At 48.8% G+C, this 19947-nt stretch overlaps 1 protein-coding gene across 1 annotated transcript in view; it reads left to right on the forward strand.

Moving 5' to 3' along the window:
- TMEM132B (transmembrane protein 132B) overlaps window positions 1-19947 on the forward strand; it is a 900530-nt gene that overhangs the window by 865791 nt on the left and 14792 nt on the right. The window contains exon 7 of the mRNA XM_085633641.1: window positions 6966-7239. Within this exon, the coding sequence (XP_085489767.1) occupies window positions 6966-7239 (274 nt within the window). The remainder of the gene's footprint in view (window positions 1-6965; window positions 7240-19947) is intronic.

A 19947-nucleotide genomic window follows, 5' to 3' on the forward strand; every position in this document is an offset into this window, starting at 1 on the left:
GAGTATTTCAGGATGGGGCTGGATTACTCCAGGATGATCCTATGAGTATTTCAGGATGGGACTAGATTGCTCCAGGATGATCCTATGAGTATTTCAGGATAAGAGTGTATTACTCCAGGATGCTGCTATGAGTATTTCAGGATGGGGCTGGATTACTCCAGGATGATCCTATGAGCATTTCAGGATGGGGCTAGATTACTCCAGGATGATACTGAGTATTTAAGGATGGGACTGGATTACTCCAGGATGATCCTGAGTATTTTAGGATGGGGCTGGACTACTCCACGATGATCCTATGAGTATTTAAGGATGGGGCTAGATTACTCCAGGATGATCCTGTGAGTATTTCAGGATGGGCTGGATTACTCCAGGATGATCCTATGAGTATTTCAGGATGGGACTAGATTACTCCAGGATGATCCTGTGAGTTTTTCAGGATGGGCTGGATTACTCCAGGATGATCCTATGAGGATGGGGCTGGATTACTCCAGGCTGATCCTATGAGTATTTAAGGATGGGACTGGATTACTCCAGGATGATCCTATGAGTATTTCAGGATTAGGCTGGATTACTCCAGCATGATCCTGTGAGTATTTCAGGATGGGCTGGATTACTCCAGGATGAACCTATGAGAATGGGGCTGGATTACTCCAGGATGATCCTATGAGTATTTAAGGATGGGACTGGATTACTCCAGAATGATCCTATGAGTATTTCAGGATTAGGCTGGATTACTCCAGGATGATCCTATGAGTATTTCAGGATGGGGCTGGATTACTCCAGCATGATCCTATGAGTATTTCAGGATGGGGCTGGAGTACTCCAGGATGATCCTGTGAGTATTTCAAGATGGGGCTGGATTACTCCAGGATGATCCTGTGAGTATTTCAAGATGGGGCTGGATTACTTCAGGATGATCCTGTGAGTACTTCAAGCTGGGGCTGGATAACTCCAGGATGATCCTGTGAGTATTTCAAGATGGGGCTTTAGTGTTACAGAATAATCTTGTGATGACTTCAGAATGAGGCTGCCTTACTCACGGATGATCCCAAGATAACTTTGGAATGGGACTTTATTAAGTTGTGAGCTGATTTTTGATGGGTTGTGAAGGTCAGAAGAATAAATAAAGAGACTGTTAGACCTGGCCCCATTGGCGTGGGTCTCCCTTCCATTTTTCGCTTTTGTCTCCTCTGTGTTTGCTGGTGTTAGATGCTCTGGGCGCTGTGCCACTGCCATTCAGGGCCACAGCACGAATGCTCCCTATTGTAAATTGACTGTATGAATTGGTATAATCCTCATTGACTCAAGGAACATGATAGGAAAGTCGAATTTAGTATGCCTGAGCTCCAAACATTAAAGTGCATCGTTTAGTGATGATTATTTTTACATTCTGTGTTTAAAACTACCACTTTTGGGAAGTAGGTATTTTCTTGCCTAAGCCTTCCCGTATGCTCTCCTGTTATGTGTATTGGCTGTCTGGTTTTGGAGGGTCAGGGCAGGCTGAGCCCGACCTGGATTGAACAGAGAGATCTGCAGTTGGAGTGTGGGGAGTTGTGACCCTTTGATCTGAGCAGGGCTGTGCCGGGCAAGGTGAATGATGGCTCCACCTCCGACTGTGCGTCTGATGGCAGACCCCTCTTCCTGAAAGGCAGGATGTAGCCTCGTAAATAAAGTGCTCCAGGACGACACCAAACTGGTTCTGGCTGGGTTCAGTGATTTGTGACTTTTTAAGAACAAAGACTTTTGAGGTATAAAGATCTGTGCAAAACCCCCTACAGGGTGTGTTACTTCTGGATATCATGACGAACCTCTGTCCGTGTAACGAGAGGGAAAAGACTTAAAAACTTTTATCCATCTTGCTGAAGCGACTACCCAAGGGCCTGATTTGAGCTTGCCTCCTGCTGAAGTCTCAGGGACATTAGACTTCACCCATCAGCCATCCGGATTCCTATTTGAGAGGGATTCTACTCGCAGGTGAGGCCTCTGTTGAGAACTCCAGAGCCTCTGGTTCTACTGCAGGGAACGCGGGTTGAAAGTCATCGCATCGCTATTGAGGTCCGCCGCAGCTGAGAAGCTGTTGCCACTGAGAGCTCGCATTTGCCTGTGTTACCAAAGTCATCGTGATCGCTATTGTGGGCCGCCACAGCTGAGGAGCTGTTGCCGCTGAGTGCCCGCATTTGCTGTCCTACAAGAATCATCGCTATCGCCATTATGGGCCGCTGCAGCTGAGGAGCTGTGCCGCTGAGTGCCCGCACTAGTCCACCACTTCGAGGATCTTACTATCACCTGTGGGTGTCTGCCTTTAAGTCCCATCTGAAGATTATCGTGAGCGGACGTCGTGGACCGCTACAGCGGAGGAGCTGTGGCCGCTGTGAGTCTGCCTGTCATCACCGCGGCTTCCTTGTGAGGCTGCGTGCCGTGCCCCTTTAAATCTCAGGTACATTGTGCATCACCGGGTCACGTGGGCCCCGGCCTCAAACTAATTTCGTTCTACACGCTTTTTGAGTGCCTCTATTGCTTTGAAGTGAATCTGTAATTATGTGCATTGTGGTTTCTTGATCGCTTTTGAGCCTTGTGTTAAGCCTATATAAAGATACTTATTTTTCTATAGCTACATGTGTGGTGTCCCTTTGTAGTGGCTTCACTGCGTTACTGTGTATGGTCATAAATGCTTCACACACTGCCCCTGAGATAGGCCCGTCTGCTCGTGCTACATTACCACCGGGGTGAGCAGGGGTTATCAAAGGGAGTGGCCCCTTACTCTGACTTAGGAAGAAGGTTCCCTATTTGGACATCGGCACCAGCCGCGGCCAACTAGAGATTCCCATTTCTAACAGACACCTTTGATTTCCGTGTTCGTGTCACATTTGCGGTGATGCTTTACTTTTCTTTCTCTAACTGCAAAGTGAGAGGAGCTTTTTCTTCAAGGAACTATGCGACAATGTAGGATGTTAATGTTTGTAATACGCAACAAAATGTTAATAACTGCAAATAAACAATATGCATCCATCATTTAGAATTGGAAAAATGAAGCATTTTTTTAATTCTGAAGGTAGACTGGAAACAAAGGTTTTAATATGATCTAAGCAAATCAATAGACTTCCTTGGTGATGCGCAGATGAAAGATACTCACAGACGCCGCGTTTCCACACGTTGTGATTTGTGCGCTGTATAGTTTCATCAGCAAAACTGTATGTCTGGCCACATTTAGTGGCCATTTCATTTGCAAATGTGCGTGTGTAAATGACAGTGCGCTCCCACACGATGCCCATTGAAGGTAGGTGAACGTTTGTTGTTGTTAAAGGTGGGTGTGGTTTGAACAGGTTTGGGAACTACTGCCCTAAGATGATCTTGAGAGAGGTGTGTGAAGAACTGGAAAAACCAAAGCCTCCAATCTGAAACCACATTGGAGGAGGCAAAATCTGGGAAAACCAATTCAAGGAAAGGCTTTTTTAAGGAAATACAAATAAATCGAAAATGAAAGGAAACATTTAAAACAGAACAATAATTTTAAGGGAAAATCCAAGACTGCATCAGACCTGTGAGGAGTTTAGGACTAGCGACTGGTCTTTGCGTTCAAGGATGGCCAATCATTAGGGGTCCTGAGGTTCTTTTGTGGTCAGGAATGGGTGGATTGATTTAAAACACAACAGAAGGAGAGAAGAAGGGTAAGACCCGCATGTCCCTTCAAAGAATCAAACCAATCACAAACTAGAGTACAGTGGCAATTCGAACAAAGCGGGTAGCGTCCTGTATCCCAGGATTGTGGTGCAGTTCAGGAATCCAAGGTATGCACATCACTGAGAAGCTGCCTCCTGTAGAGGGAAAGTCACCCTGAATGGAAGAGGAAACCTTACACTGATGATAGTGTCAGGACTCACTATTAGTATTACCTTCATTTAAAAGAACACGAGGGGCCCTTATCTCCACCACAACGTCACCTATAGTGACGTTGTAGTGACAATAGGTTCTGCAACTTATGTACCAGGCAGCGTTAAGCCATGCAACGACCTTATGTACAAGGCAGCTTTAAGCCACCTAACGTGGCTTACGCTGCCTTGTACATAAGGCCCCCTTTCACGCTATGGTTAGCGTGAAAGGGGCGTGCAGTGGGTGTTGCGGTGGGCATTCCACCGCAGCACCCATTCATTTTGAAGCTGCCCCCTATGTACAAGGGTGGCGTACATAGGAGGCATCACCAAAATTAAGACTAGGTATAAACTAGTCTTAATATGGCGAAACGAGCAGAAATGCCTTCTTTCTCCTCGTTTTTGCTTTATCCAAGTGTGCTGCCTTGTGCAGCACACATTGAAAAAGGAAATGCCATTGTTTTTTGTTTATGTACAGGAAGGTGTCCCTTCCTGTACATAAACAAACTTAAAAAAATACAATATTGTCACTTTTATGTGTGCTGCATGAAGCAGCACAGATGAAAGTGACAGAGTGGCATTTCTAGGATTGTTTATGTGCAGGAAAGGACACCTTCCTACACATAAAAAATCCACCCCTGCAGGCAGACACCCTTGCACTCTGGTGCAAGGGTGCCTGCGTTGGCGCTAAGTTGCTAAACTGAGTGCCATCACAGGGGAAAACACCAGGCTGCACCACATTCTTGTAATTATGGTGCAGTCTTGCGTTTCAGAAGTGGAGGAGAGCGGCGTTAGGCCAGGAAGGCAAACGCCTCTCTCCTTCACGTCCTTGTACATATGCCCCTAGGTGTGACGAAAAACCAAACGTGGATAGGTGTGTGGAGATCAAAGGCTCAAACCCTTTTATCTGCCAACATGTTTCTGCCCATATTTAGTAGCCGAAATGGTCTGGGGCATTCTTCAGGGCTAATGGGTCCTTAAGAATGGAATCAAAAGATGGGGGTAGATAGAGGTTGAGGTGAGGTTCACCCTCCTAACTGAATGAAGTTTCACAAAATCTGGAATGCCAGAATAAAAACCTAACCATGGGGAAGAACAGGGTTTTCACTGAACATGTATGAAAATCCTCTTTCCAGAAAGAAAAATTATTTTCCAGAGTCCCCTCACCCACCAGGGTTTGCCCTAGGTGGCATGCTTCATCACTGGGGTCCTCTCAATCTGCTGCAGATTGAGGCATGCTGCGACTTGCGTAACTACTTAGGAGCACTAAGTTGTGGAAAATGTGTAGTGCAGTGAAAGTGGAGTAGAAAATTAAAAAGTTAAAAATACCTAATTAGAGGGCTAATATTTTAGGAAACTAGATCCTTTTTATCCAGAAAACAGAAGAATATCTAGGAACTCCCTCGGGACAGCCCAACTTGAGGTATCATCCTCCCAGGGTGATACGAGGGCGCCTATGATGAAGCATGTCGCATTACGTGAGTGAGCCCACCTCGTCCAATACTTGGAGTTGCCATTCTCAGTAGGAGACACACAAACATAATACTGTTCTGTACATAAGTAAAATATTTGTCCCATATGCCTGGACTTCTAGCATTTCCCTCCAGAGGCTTCTGGTGTAAAGATACCACACAATTATTGTGTTATATAGTTGCGTCAGAGGCAGGTGTGGTAATTTATCAGCCTCTGTTTATTCTCCCGTAGTGTTCTATACTATTGCAACACAACCTATTCAAAGAGGGCTCCGTTGTCAGGAGCAGCGACGAGGGACCGCCCTGCTGTGTAGTTGGCCATGACCCAGGTACAGATTTGGGGTTCAAGATCCACTGCCTTCAGGGTGTCCTCCACAAGTGCTTTGTTGACACAGTCAAACAGTTTCCCAGTGTCAAATGAAATCAGACTCCACTTATATGTATGTGGGCTCTGTTGTCTTGAAGAAGAAATGTTTTGTGTTGTCTGCCCACCTAGCCTGCCTAGAATGAAGCCCGATTGATCTAGGTCCATTAGCTGCAGCATTAGTGACTGAGGCGAGGTGCCGGGCACTCGTGAACAAGATGACTCCTGCGTTAAGCAATGAGATAAATTGTAGTAATCACTCCAGGCTGGTTGAGATGTTTTAGGAGTATTTATAGCAGATCAATAGTACAGCCGTAATACAGCCCCACCAGGAGCAGCCAGCAAGGTGCTCAGCAATTCTCCAACTATGGTTTTCATACACCAATATTCCATGTTACATCACCCTTACAGGGTTCCACCGGTGGAGCGATGGATGACATAAACTATAATATAGCTAGGATATAACATAGACCTATGCGAGTCACAGGATCTGCCCACGATTTATGGATCACAGAGATTATAGCGTCCTGCATCGAAGCGCTGTATGCAGGTCCCAAGGTGTGTATGAGTGTCCTCCCTTCCGACATCTCGCTCTCTGTAGGTTCAGGCTATACGTTCATCTGCAGGGCAATAGACCACATTGGTGCCAATCATAGAGAGGATTCACATACTCCTCAGATGAAGGCTTCAAGCTTCAGGACATTTCTCGATTCTGCTCTTGTAGGGACTAGAATTACCTGCTAACAGAGTTGTGTCTGATGAAGGGGGGCTGACCCAGTGCCTGTTCCCTGTGCATTATTTACAAATAAAATTATCATGTAATTTCTAAAAAGGAGCACCTCTGAGAATCTTTGCCTCTTGTCTACCACCAGGAGTGATGGTAAGAGGACTTCCTTCCAGCTCTGCGGCATGTTAAGCAGCTCTGTCCTCTAACCAAGCTTCCATCTGCCTCAGCCTCACACACTAGCAACCTCTGGAAACCAATCAGACCATTGTCAGTGCCAGCAATGCATCTCCACTCCAGATGTGTGAGGCTCCAGTAATACCGCCCATGCAGCATCATCCCGTTCAGCCGGGTCAGTGTTGCAGTGGCCATGTTTGATGAGGACACCGCCACTGGCACCGTTCATGCCTAGCCTCCCAACCCTTGCCCTCAAAGTCCTTTCCCGTGCACCTTCAATGCACAGTGACAGTGACAGGATAAGTGTGTTGTACAACAACAATGAAGAGCTTGCATAATTCCTCTCCTTTCCCTTTTAGGCCAACGCGTGACAGTGACGATGAAGATGACGACGAGCGGAAGGGGAAGGGCTGCTCCCTGCAGTACCAGCACACCATGGTCCGTGTCTTGGCTCAGTTTGTGTCCGAGTCCTCAGACTCTGGAGGTCAGCTGACCTACATGCTTGGCTCTGACTGGCAGTTCGACATCACTGACCTGGTAAAGGATTATATGAAGGTGGAGGAGCCAAGAATTGCAAAACTGGAAGCCGGCCGGATCCTGGCTGGTCGGGAGCAGGGGATGACCACAGTGCAGGTGAGATGTGCAGTGGAGGGGCATGAGTAGTGTATCACCACAGTGCAGGTGAGATGTGTAGTGGAGGGGCATGAGTAGTGTAATACCACAGTGCAGGTGAGATATGGGGTGCAACTGCATGAGTAGTGTAAGCCTGACATGCGGTGGGGGAGTGTTGGATGTTGGCTCTTAGTGCACTAAAACAAAGTACACCATGCAGAGAGTCCAGTGGGTCCCCAATTGATTTACAGTGGCAAAAGTAGATAATACTAACGCTCTCTTTTGTGGTAGTGTGGGCGAGCAGGAAAAAATCCAAGACCAAATTAGAAATATAACACTTTTTTTATATATGTTTTAAAACCAAGAACTTCATTCAATGGTATGTACTTTTTTTAATGCAATATTCACAGGTAAGTCAAGCGGTCAAACCTGTGTTCTTTCATGCACAATGTAATCCTATGGGAGGAAAAGTCAAAGATGCATAAAGGTAGGTACAGTCGGGTTCAGGGGCTCACCTTCAGGGTTCCGAGTTATAGCAAGCCAAGGTCCAAAGTACTACCAACAGTTCTTTGGGAACGGCCTGTGTTCTGCCAGGAGCAGAGTGCTGGTGAGACTGATAGCTGGTGTGCTACAGTGAAGTGGGGGGCCACCCAAAAACAGGCTGTACAGGGGAACTTGCAGATAATTCAGAGGGCTCCCAAATAGGGGTTTTGGAGCAAAGGTGCACAACCGGATCGAGGGGGCCGGGCTGGGGAGCTCGGGTGCAGAGTGGTTAGGTTGGCGAGGCCTGGTGCACAAAGATGTACCTCGCGTCCAGGGACAAACAGCTGGCAGGGGAAAAATAGAAGCATCTGGGCCACTCTTGGAAGTGGGTCTCAGTGATGCAGACTTTCCTCAACGGCTGCTTGGTCCTGGTGCAGTGAGAATCTGGAATGGAGCCTCACTGTCGGTGTTTGGTGGAGGGCGTCCGGTGCAATGGGGGTTGGTGCTGCACGGCTCTGGTTGGCCTTGGTGTCTTCACACTTGGTGGCGAGACAGATCTGACCTTCCAGAGCACAAGTACTTTCTCCTGGTTGTCTGTGACATCAATCCGGCTGTGGAGGTGCAAAACGGTGAACCAGACTCTGCTTGTCGGTGCCTGCGGACTGCAGAAGAGTAGCACCTCTACTCCAAGCGAGACTGTCGGAAAAATCATAAGTTTAGGGAAAGAACACTGATGCTGGGGACCTGGTTAGAAGGAACTCTGTGCAAATTTAGTCAATGATGCACCAGATACCAGGCAAAAAGTTGGGGGGGGTCTGAAACAGACTCCAGTACCCTACAAGAGGCATGAGTAATGTATACCCACTACCGATGAGATGTGAGGGTGAGACACATGAGTAGTGTGTCACCACTGTGGAGGTGAGATGTGTGGTGGAGGTGCATGAGTGGTGTATTCCACTACCGATGAGATGCGAGGTGGAGGCACATGAGTAGTGTACCCCACTACCGATGAGATGTGTGGTGGAGGCACATGAGTAATGAGTCACCACTGTGGAGGTGAGATGTGTGGTGGAGGCGCATGAGTAGTGTGTCACCACTGTGCAGGTGACAGGTGTGTGTGACCTGCTGATGAGGGCGATCCCAGCTGTCCAAATGAAGAGCATGGATGAGCTCTTTACACACCCATCCATTTGTGTAAAGAGTGGCACTGCCGCTGCCCTATTTATGACCATATATGGTACAGTCCATGAGGCGCTGAAAGGTGGAGATGTCTAGATATTCCCCTGCCTGGCTTTATTTAACCCTTTCACTGGTTGAGGGTTCAGCCACCTTTGGTCCAGAGGTTCTTGAGACGTGAACTACACTTACTTGTCTGCACTTATACAAACTGTGTAGTTTGTAACACATTCAGGGCAAATTCTTGTTGCAACTTGTGCATCAAATCTGTTATTTATCGATCATTTATTGAATTTAGACCTTAGGCTTCCAGCTTCTACTTGCACCTGGTTTAACACCTAAGCATGGATGGAAAGCCAAATCCCTCTCCCCATTCTTGATAATCAGGGCAGTGACTAGACAGAGAGACAGACAGCTGCCTTGTTTATATCACAAAGCTCGTGTTCTTTCTTTATTTAACGCAAAAGACATTGAGAAAGATATTGATAAGTTGAACAGCAATAAAATATGGGTAAATGCAGGTAAAATATGAATAAAATAAATACTCTGCCCCCGGGAACCCTGTTCTTGAAACAGATTGTTCCCTAAACTTGAAGCTGACTCTAGAATCTGAGTATCATGTAGGCGTATGCAGGACAGAGCGAACACAACATAGAGCTTACTGGTCTCGAGGAGCGACTTCTCTGAAAAGCGTCTTTACAAGGTTTTTGGATGGAAGATTACGAGTTGAGTGACTGTTGTAAGTCCGCCTCTAGAAGTAGTAAATGAGGTCCTTTCCCTGGTTCACTGACAAAATATCAAAAAAATATATATCGTTGTCACTAATATCGATGTATAAAATATAGTTTTTTAAACATATATAAATTTATATTGTAAATATTAAATATATTAAATAAGGGCATGAATATAATAAAATTAAAATAAACTTAGGAACCGATTATGATGCGGTTAGGAAGATCTCCTAACTGCATTTGCTCCATCCGAATCGGATCGGGAACGTGTCTTTCCGATTACGATGTGAGTTGGGCTTTAGGCTTATCCGAACCCGAAGGCATTTGGAATGACCAAGCCATACGGAGCAGAATCGTACGTCTCTACGGGCCGCATTTCCGAACGATCGATTGCAATGCTGGATTCTGACAGCCTTTACGAATCATGCCATCCGACTCGAATCGGCAGTCGAAATCAGACTCTGGGGACCCACAGCAGGCCCCCTGCACCTGGAGCCTTCCCAATCAGGCCCGTGGGGTACCCATGGGTGCACCCTTACCAGCCATGCACAGTGTGGCGGGCACCAGGTAGTGTCCGCCACAGGTTGCCCGATTTTCTCCAGCCACCCCTTTTTTCAATGGGAGCCTATGCATTCAGTCGGAACATAGGCTCCAATTGAAGTCAATGGGAGTGCGACCCAATCCTATCTGGAAGCATCTGGATACATCATAATCGGTCTGACGGAGTCTCCCGATCCCGGTTGGTCGGAAATCATTCCCAAACAGATTTGGTGGGAATGCTTTCCTATCCGCATCGTAATTGGGCCCTTAATGTTTATTTAAACAAATCTAACAAATATACTTATTTAAAAAAGTTAAACACACATATTTATTCCTAAAATAATTGTAGGTATTCACCACCCCACCCTTTATCCATACAAATAAATCCACACAGACCAAATATATAAGTGTAAATGTATTATTTCCATAATCTCAATTAAACATTTATTATTAATAAATAAGTAATCCATTATTAATATTGCATTACCTTCCCACCTTCTACTCCTGCAAATTCAACAACTGTCACCTAATATACAATATAAAAAATGTATTTAAATACGTTACATAATTATTTATCATTTCTTATAATTTTGTTAAACTATATTTATTATTGTATAAATAATTTCCTACACACCCCTTACACATAGAAAAACAACAACACATACCCCCCAAAAGTTTAAAATATTACACAATATACCTAATTAGTTTTCATTTAAAGAATTATTATTTAAAAATTAATTATTAACAAAAATGTATTATTAAATAATTCTACTTCAGTTATGTCCTGCACTATATCCCTACAAACCCATACCTAAAAGTTAGCTTAATAAAATGAATAGCACAATTAACATAATTAATTATCAATCAAATATTTAATAGTATTTAAAAATTAATTATTAATTATAATTTAATGATTTCTCACTGTGTACCCCATAAACTCACAACTCACACCTAAAACTTTACACACAAAAATGAATTACACAATTAACATAATTATCAGTTAAATAATTAACATGAATTAAAAACTAATTATGTACTCCTATAAACTCACAACCCGCTACGGTACTAAAATCACAAAAATGTATCACAATTTATTAAATAACTACTAAAAGTTTAACTATTTTAAGAAACATAAACAATAATTTTACGAAAAATTGACAACATATACATTTAAATGATATACTAAAATGCATAACAATAATTAAAATACAATATTATCAACAACTATATTTTTGTAAACGATAATGACTTTGATATTTGCAAATTCCATATTACTTACCTTAAATCGATATTCTTGACAACGATATTCTTGACGACGATATACTTGCAGACGATATTCTTGCAAACGATATTCTTGCAGACAATATTCTTGCAGACGATATCTCCATATCACAATATATTGGACGCAATGTTTTGATATTTTGTCTGAATACCCCTTTCCCGTGGTTCGGCAATGAAGGCTTGAACTGATGACCATCGCTGTCATCCAATTGGCTTGATGTTTGAAGGATGCTCAGTGGATTCTGAGACTTGAGGGGTTTTGTGGTTGGTGTCCCATCCAACGACTGTCCACCCCAGGAGTGTGGCGTACGATGTTGGTGCCTGATAGAGAGTCCCTGGTGGAGAAGGACGTCCATGTAGGTGGCACGGCTGGGCAGAGTCAAGGTTCCACCTGGAGGATACCGTCTGGGTTGTGCTGGTTAAGTTGGTCCGGGGGATCCATGTTTGGGGCTGCACCAGAGCTGCTTTGGTGGATGAGGTGAGTATAGCCCACCCTTGTCTAGGTGGGCCTACCAAGGGAAGCAGTTTGAAAGGGGTCACCTATTGTAAGTGAGACCATAGTCCCATGGGGGTCTGAGGGAAGCTAGGCATCTGAAACAAGAAAAGGAAATGCCAATAGGTCTGACTTGAAAGGAGTGCACTAATGTAATGTGAAGCATTACCAGTAAACATCATGGGAATGAATGTGTGTCTGTGTGGAAGCAGAGGCCTGTAGAATACTCTTGGTGTAGGTTAAAAGGGCAGGTGAAAGCTAAACTGTCAAGCTAGAACTACACATTCATGTAGGTTAATGCCCGCCCTTCCCCCATCTGCTGCCAGAGAAAAATACCATAAATTACCTTGTTATCTAAGGCATTTTAATAGCTTAACACAGTCATGTGTGTGCCACTGAAAGCTCAAGCTCAGGCAGTTGGAGAAACAAAATCATCACAGCGGCGTGGAAGGCGGGCACTTTTTTGTGGAAACACACAACGTCTACCCAACTTCAACCCCTGATTACCAACATGTGGGCGGAGCCCAAGCCCCTCTCTAATGGTGCTCACAATATTGTCTGGCAGCAGCTGCACTGACAAGCGAGGCCATAAAAACCTACGATCCTCGTAGTTTTAGCAGGCTCAAATACAAGACTGTAAAAAGGTCAGACGTTTATCCTGTAACCAGTACGATGAGCAGCCGGTGTTTCCCACTCCCAGTTCCACTAGGACTGCATTTGGCTTGATGGTCCACTTTGTAAAGTATCTGCTAATATTCCTTCAAAGAATTTACGAGCTCTCTTTGTTCCATGAGAAAAAATAACATTAGGGGTTCAGTGTCATGCCTCTTCCCGTCAATCCGTCTCCATGTTCCAAGTTCAGAGTCTTTCATTTCTTCACCCTCCCTCAATGCTTCAAACCTTCAACCGTGGAAGAAGTTGAACAACTTTGACCCGGTAACTCATGGTCTCCCCTTGACCCGTGTCCACCTCCCCAGTTAATTACTCTGGTCTTTCCCGTATACTAAACAAATCTCTAGTCGTCGCTGATGTATGGTCTTCCTTTAAGAAGGCCATCGCTGTTCTTTTTGGGAATCAAAGGCTGATTCCACTGTCCATGAAAACTCTCTCTCCATTCCTCTTGTCTCTGCTTAGATGACTCATGAGTCTCTCAAAGTTCTACTCTCTGCATTGAAACCCCCCGCATGGCCACGGCTTGGACACATCACGTGCTGTAGGGTGTAGGCGAGTGTAGGGTGAGTGTAGGGTGAAGGCCATGGTCGTACCAGACACCTCCTCGGGTTTTACCCCTTTAAATCATCAGATGGTGCTGGATGCTGACACAGCTAGCCATCACATCTTGTAGGAAACCGGGGTCACCAGTCCCTAAGGCGGTAACGTTACACGAGCGGCTGGGCACCCAAAGGCCTGTGTGTAAAGCACCCATACAACACGCACCTCTCATGGAACGGGGAACACACACAATAAGGGACGCCACACGGGATATTTTATGCAAATAATTCAAGTTTATCCAAGCAGTTCAAGATAGATGCAGTTCATGAGACATAGGTGCAAGGCATGAGCTATAAACGCAATTCATTGAGATGTACCTGCAAGTCAAGAGATATACATGCAATTCATGGACTATAAATACAATTCCTGAGATATCAATGCCCTACAGGAGATATAACTGCAAATCAATGATAGATACATGCCAGCTTCACTTATTCTGGCGTTGGACTCGCCAGCACCCTATTCACCAACACATTATCTACCAGGATGGTTCCTGAAGGCTCTAGGCCACCCTCGTGTGTCTGACTCCCCTTGGTTGGGCTCGGGGGAACGTAGCGCCACTCCTGGGGCGTGCAGGGACCCAGGGCAGACCTCGCGGGCCCGCCGGCGGAGCACATCGAGTCTTACGGAGCAAATCTCTCGTACTCCGGTGCAGTTCGTGGGGCACCACGCTCCTTAACAGTCACGGGGGAAAAAGGGGCGAATCCCTCGGCGGGGTCTCTCAGTCGAGGTGACCGGGGGACTCCCACGGAGAGGGAACCCGGGCTCAGGGTGTGGTGTGGCTCCCAGCCAACAGGGGGCGCACCGGGACCAGTCCCAAGCCTCCGGGCTTACCTTGCTCGACGTCGGGAGGCGTCCTCACCGGCTCCACAGTCCGCAGGCGATCCTGTTGCGACGGAGGGGCCGGTCACAGCCTCGCACGCCTTCACCACAGCTGCGACGGCATCGGCGGGGCCCCGGGCTTCTCTTCGGGCCTCGCGACGACGGGGGGCACTCTTCCGGCCTCCGGGCCACAGCGGTGAGCGCGCTTCAGCCTCCACAACACAGGGGGGCTCAAATTAAGCAGTGGGGCCCCGCACTCAACGGAGCACGCTGCCGGGGATCCCAGGCCAGGTCGGGGAGCGCAGGGGTCACAGCGCTAAGACCTGGTTGATCCTCAGCGATTCCACCATCAGCTTGGCATTTAGGGTCAATGTTCAGTCTGGACACGCAGTCTCAGCATTCAGTTCCTGCAATCAGTTGCTCTAGCAAATCTTGATGTCGCAGATGTATCTGGCGCCCTTAAGGGGTTCTGTTACAGGGGGGTATGGAGTGAGTTGGCGACTAGGTCCTTCCTAGTCAGGCTGGGCAGAGGTGTCCTGGGTCCTCCTACTGCTGGGCAAGATCAGTGGGCTTTACAGGATCCCTCACTCACTTAAGAGGCAGCAGCTAAATCCTGTCACTCTCAGAGGCATAAGTCCCTGGCTAGGCCCTACCGCCTACACTCCTGCGTGGATTCTCCAGCTCTGCTTTACCCCACTGGCCAACTAACTACAAAAAGTTCCCTCCCTCACTTAAGTAGCCCTAGGTCAGGTGACCTCTAGCCAAGGCGGCAAAAGTAAAAACCACACCTCCCTTCTAGAAGGTTCCAGCACATTCCAGGAGCTTCCCCACTCTACCTATGGGACAAAAAAGGCGGGCTGGTGTCGCAACATTGTTGTGGGGTTCCAGCCAGCTCCTGGCAGCTAGGGTGCTACTATGAAGACCACTCTGCAGTAGCAGGGGCCTGTGGCAGCCATCTTGGGAGAAGGGAGCACCTGCACCTTAACACTGATTGGCAATGAAAAGGCGCCCGGAGACCTAGTCCAACATAAAAATGAGGGTGGAAAAAATGAGGCACGATCAAAAATAGACGGGGAGACCACCCTAGGGCTGACAGGTCCAACACGCGACCCCCCCAGCCGAAAGAGGGGAGAGCTACCCAACCTCTAGGGAGTTCTCATCGCTAAGGCGGAAAAACCTGGAGAGACCGTCAGCATTGGCGTGGTCAACTCCGGGCCGATGTTCCACCCGAAAGTCCATCCCCTGTAGGGAAATGGACCACCTCAACAACTTGGGGTTTTCGCCTCTCCTCTGCATGAGCCAGCGAAGGGGGCGGTGGTCGGTCTGAATGAGGAAGTGAGTTCCAAAGAGATATGGCCTCAACTTCTTCAGAGCCCAGACCACCGCGAAGGCTTCTCTCTCAATGGTGCTCTATCGCCGTTCCCGAGGGAGGAGTCTTCTGGAGATTAAGGCCACTGGTTGATCTTGGCCCTCGGTATTGAGTTGCGAGAGCACCGCACCTATGCCGTGCTCTGAGGCGTCTGTCTGCACAATAAATTCCTTGCTGAAATCTGGTGTTGCTAGTACTGGAGCGGTACACATCGCATGTTTCAGCGTGTCAAAGGCTTCTTGGCATGCAGCTGTCCATATGACCTTGCGAGGTTGCTTCTTTGAGGTCAATTCCGTCAAGGGGGTTACGATGGTACCATATCCCTTGACAAACCGGCGGTAATACCCGGTGAGGCCGAGGAAAGCTCGGACCTCTGTTTGGGTCTTGGGGGGCTCCCAAGCCAAGATGGTTTCTATTTTGGCCTGGAGGGGTTGCACCTTACCTCCGCCCACCAGGTGTCCCAGGTACACGACAGACCCCTGTCCAATCTGGCACTTGCTGGCTTTAATTGTTAGGCCAGCGCGTTGCAGCGCCTGCAATACCTCCTGGAGGTGTTGCAGATGGTCCTCCCAGGTGCTACTGAAGACAGCTATGTCATCCAGGTAGGCCGCTGAGAAGGACTCCAGACCAGATAGTACCTGATTCACTAACCGCTGGAATGTGGCCGGAGCATTTTTGAGCCCAAAGGGCATCACTCGAAACTGGTAGTGACCCTCGGGGTGGAGAACGCTGTCTTCTCCCTTGCTCCTTCGGCCATGGCAATCTGCCAATATCCGGATGTCAGATAAATGGTGCTGAGGTACCGGGCTGCTCCCAGCCGGTCCACCAGCTCGTCTGCACGTGAGATGGGGTGAGCATCTGTCTTCGTGACAGAGTTCAACCCCCGGTAGTCCACACAGAACCGAAGCTCCGGCGTCGTACCCGGTGGGGCCGCTTTCGGCACCAACACCACTGGACTAGCCCACGGGCTGCTTGAAGGTTCTATCACCCCCAGCTCCAACATTTTCGCTACCTCACGCTGGATGCTATCCTTCACTCGGTCAGAGAGTCGGTAAGACTTGCTCTTCACCGGGGTGCTGTCCCCTGTGTCCACATCATGGGTACACAGCTGAATGATTCCAGGCGTGAGGGAGAACAACGAGGCGAACTGTCCCAGGACATGGCGGCAGTCCCTCTGTTGCTCTGGGGTCAAGGATGGGGAGAGGACTACACCTTCCACTGAACCATCCTTCTCCTGTACCGCTAGAAGGTCAGGAAGAGCCTCACTCTCTTCCTCTTCGCTCCCATCCGTCACCATAAGGAGAGCAAGCTCTGATCGCTCATGGTGCGGCTTCAGGCGGTTGACGTGGAGCACCCTTAGGGGCTGACGGGGGGTTTTCAAATCTACAACGTACGTGGTCTGGCCTCGTCGCTCCACAATGTCGTACGGACCAGTCCACCGGTCCTGGAGGGCACAAAGCTCCCCAGGTTCCATAACCCACACCTTCTGTCCAACGTCCAATTCGACCGTCCGAGGGTTGCGGTCATACCACTCCTTCATCACGGTCTGGCTAGCCTCCAGGTTCTCTGAGGCCGCCTTCCACAGCTTGGCCATCTGGCTGCGGAACGCCAGCATGTAGCAGACAATGTCACGGGGAAGCTTCTGCGAAGTCTTCTCCCACCCCTCTTTCACTAAACTGAGGGGACCCCTAACTGGATGGCCATAGAGCAGCTCGAACGGGCTGATCCCGACTCCCTTCTGCGGGACCTCCCGATAGGAGAATAACAAGCAGGGGAGGAGGACGTCCCATTTACGCCTCAAGCCTTCGGGCAGGCTTCGGATCATTCCCTTCAATGTCTTATTGAAGCGCTCTACAAGTCCGTTAGTCTGGGGGTGGTAAGGGGTGGAGAACCGGTAGGTCACTCCAAACTCCTTCCACATGGCCTGCATGTAGGCCGACATGAAATTCGTGCCCCTGTCCGACACCACGACCTTGGGGAATCCCACTCGGGTAAAAATCCCCAACAGTGCCCGCGCCACCACCGGTGCAGTGATGGTCATCAGAGGAATAGCCTCTGGGTACCTTGTGGCGTGGTCCACCAAAACCAGGATGAACCGGTGTCCCGCTGCAGTCGGAGGGTCCAATGGCCCAACAATGTCAATACCGACCCTCTCAAAAGGGGTCCCGACCACCGGGAGCGGTTCCAACGGGACTTTCAATTTAGTCCCAGTCTTGCCACTGGCCTGGCAAGACTTACAGGTCTTACAAAAGGTGTCTGAGGCGATCCTCATCCTGGGCCAATAAAAATGCGGGACCAACCGTGCAAAGGTTTTGTCCTGACCCAGATGTCCGGCTAAGGGTATCTTGTGCGCTAACTCCAGCAGGAAAGCCCGGTAACATTGGGGGACCACTATGGCCCTCGAAGATCCATGTACCGGCACCCTGGGCTCACTGTATAGGAGACCATCCTCCCAATACACCTGATATCCTCCCAACTCCTGACTGGCCACTTGGGCTTCGGCCTGTCGCCGCATGCCTTCAAGCGTGGGGCACGCCCTTTGTGCCTGACAAAATTCCTCCCGGGTAGGCCCTCCTCCCACATGCCAGTCAGCAAGGGTCAGCAAGTCCTCCACAGGAACGACATCCACCTCCGCGGACTCCGGGGGCACCTCTGCGGCCTCCCCATCCATCTCACGGGGCATGTCCTCTACCACCTTCTTCTTTCCATGTTTGGCTTTGGGTTGGGCCATGCTCCCAGGCTCCAACCCAGGGTGAGTTCCATGCCGGGCAGCCATGGACCGCGTGACTACGCAAGTCCACCCTGGTAATCCCAGCATCTCGGTGTGAGCTTGAAACTCAACATCTTTCCATTTGGTGTGCTCCAGGTCGTTCCCTAGCAAGCACCCCACAGGCAAGGCAGGGCTCACAGCAACTCTCAGTAGGCCTTTGACTCCTCCCCACTCAAATGGAACACGAGCCACTGGATAGTGACTCATACTGCCGTCAGCCAATACGGCGGGATGGAACTCCTCGGGGACTACTTGGTCTGGGGACACCCGCCGCCGCACGACAGTGGTCATGCTGGCCCCTGTGTCCCTCAGAGCATCCACCTCCTCCCCGTTAACTCTCACCCTCTGCTGATATTTAGCAGTGTTCGGGGGCAGGGACACTACGGGGACCACCTCTCTATCCCCGAGTGAAACCAGCGTCAGACCTGTCCACTCCCCTTCCCTATCTAAGGGCAGCTCCGCCCCAAGCGCTATACTACTTACCCCGGGACTTTTCCCGCCCGTTGGGGCTGGGGGTCTCTTGCGACACTTGGGATCTCCCTTGTAGTGTCCAATCTCCCCACATTCGTAGCACCGCACAATCCTTGGCTGCTGACTCCTGTCAGGGTAAGTGGGTCTTGTGGAATTGGACGGGGGTGGGGATCCTACTCCCTTCCCAAACTTATTTTGGGGACCTTTCAAGAACTCCACCTTTTTATCTCCCCCCCTCTTTCTTCTGGGGGAAACCCTGTCCGCCTTTCGAGCCATCTCCCCCGGGGCCCTTGTGAGACACCCGGGTGCTCACCCAAATATCTGCCTCCTCCGCAAGCTCACGGGGATCCATCAACTTGCGGTCCACCAGATGTTGGCGCAGCTCCGGAAAGCTCTTATCCAAGAGGTGCTCCCTTAAAAAAAGATTGTACAACCCTTGGTAGTCCTGCACCTCGCTGCCACGCACCCAACCATCTAGTGCCTTCCTTGCATAATCAAAAAAATCCACCCACGTCTGTGTGGACAACTTATGGCTGCCACGGAACTTCTGCCTGTACCTCTGGGGGTTAAGACCAAACTTTTTGAGCAAGGCCTCTTTCATGGGGGCATACCTGACCTGATCCGCCTTGGCCAAATATAGCAGGGTGTCCCTGACATTGGGAGGTATATACCGATATAAACCACCTCCCCAATTACTCTCGGGTACCCCATGGGCAGTCAAGGCTACCTCGTATGCCTCCAACCATTTAACAATGTCGTCCCCCACTGTGTAATTGGCAATGACTTCCTTGGGTAGGTAAAATTTTGATTCGTGAGACTCTTTAGGTATGCTGCCACCATTGTCCTTATTAGACGCATTCAATTGGAGGGCGCGTAGCTCCAACTCTTTTAGCTGAAGCTCGTGCACCAGCTTCTTTTCCTCCATTGCCCATCTCTTATTTTCCCTTTCTCTTTCTCTTTCATGTTCCAATTTTGCTAGCTCCCATTTTAATTGCCTCTCTTCCCTTCTGTCCTCGTACTCTTCTGGAGACGCGCTCCTTCTAGACCCTGTCCTACTACTGGCCCCAGAACGTCTCCCTGGGGGCACATTTTCAGACCCATCCACATTTGGTATGTCTAGTACTTCCTGGGCGCTCTTTTCCTAAGGTGCATCTGGCGCCTCCTGTCCCTCATCCTCTCTCCCTTCTGGGTGGGCTTCTACCCATGCACTAATGGCGGTGCGGAGTTCCGGTCCTTTGGCCCTCCGTACCCCAGGCACCCCCATCCCCTGCCTGAACTCTCTCAGTTGCTTCACCGAGTACCCCTCGAGGTCAGCTAACCG

The sequence above is a fragment of the Triturus cristatus genome, chromosome 11 (assembly GCF_964204655.1).
Source record: "Triturus cristatus chromosome 11, aTriCri1.1, whole genome shotgun sequence".
Classification (NCBI taxonomy): Eukaryota; Metazoa; Chordata; class Amphibia; order Caudata; family Salamandridae; genus Triturus; species Triturus cristatus.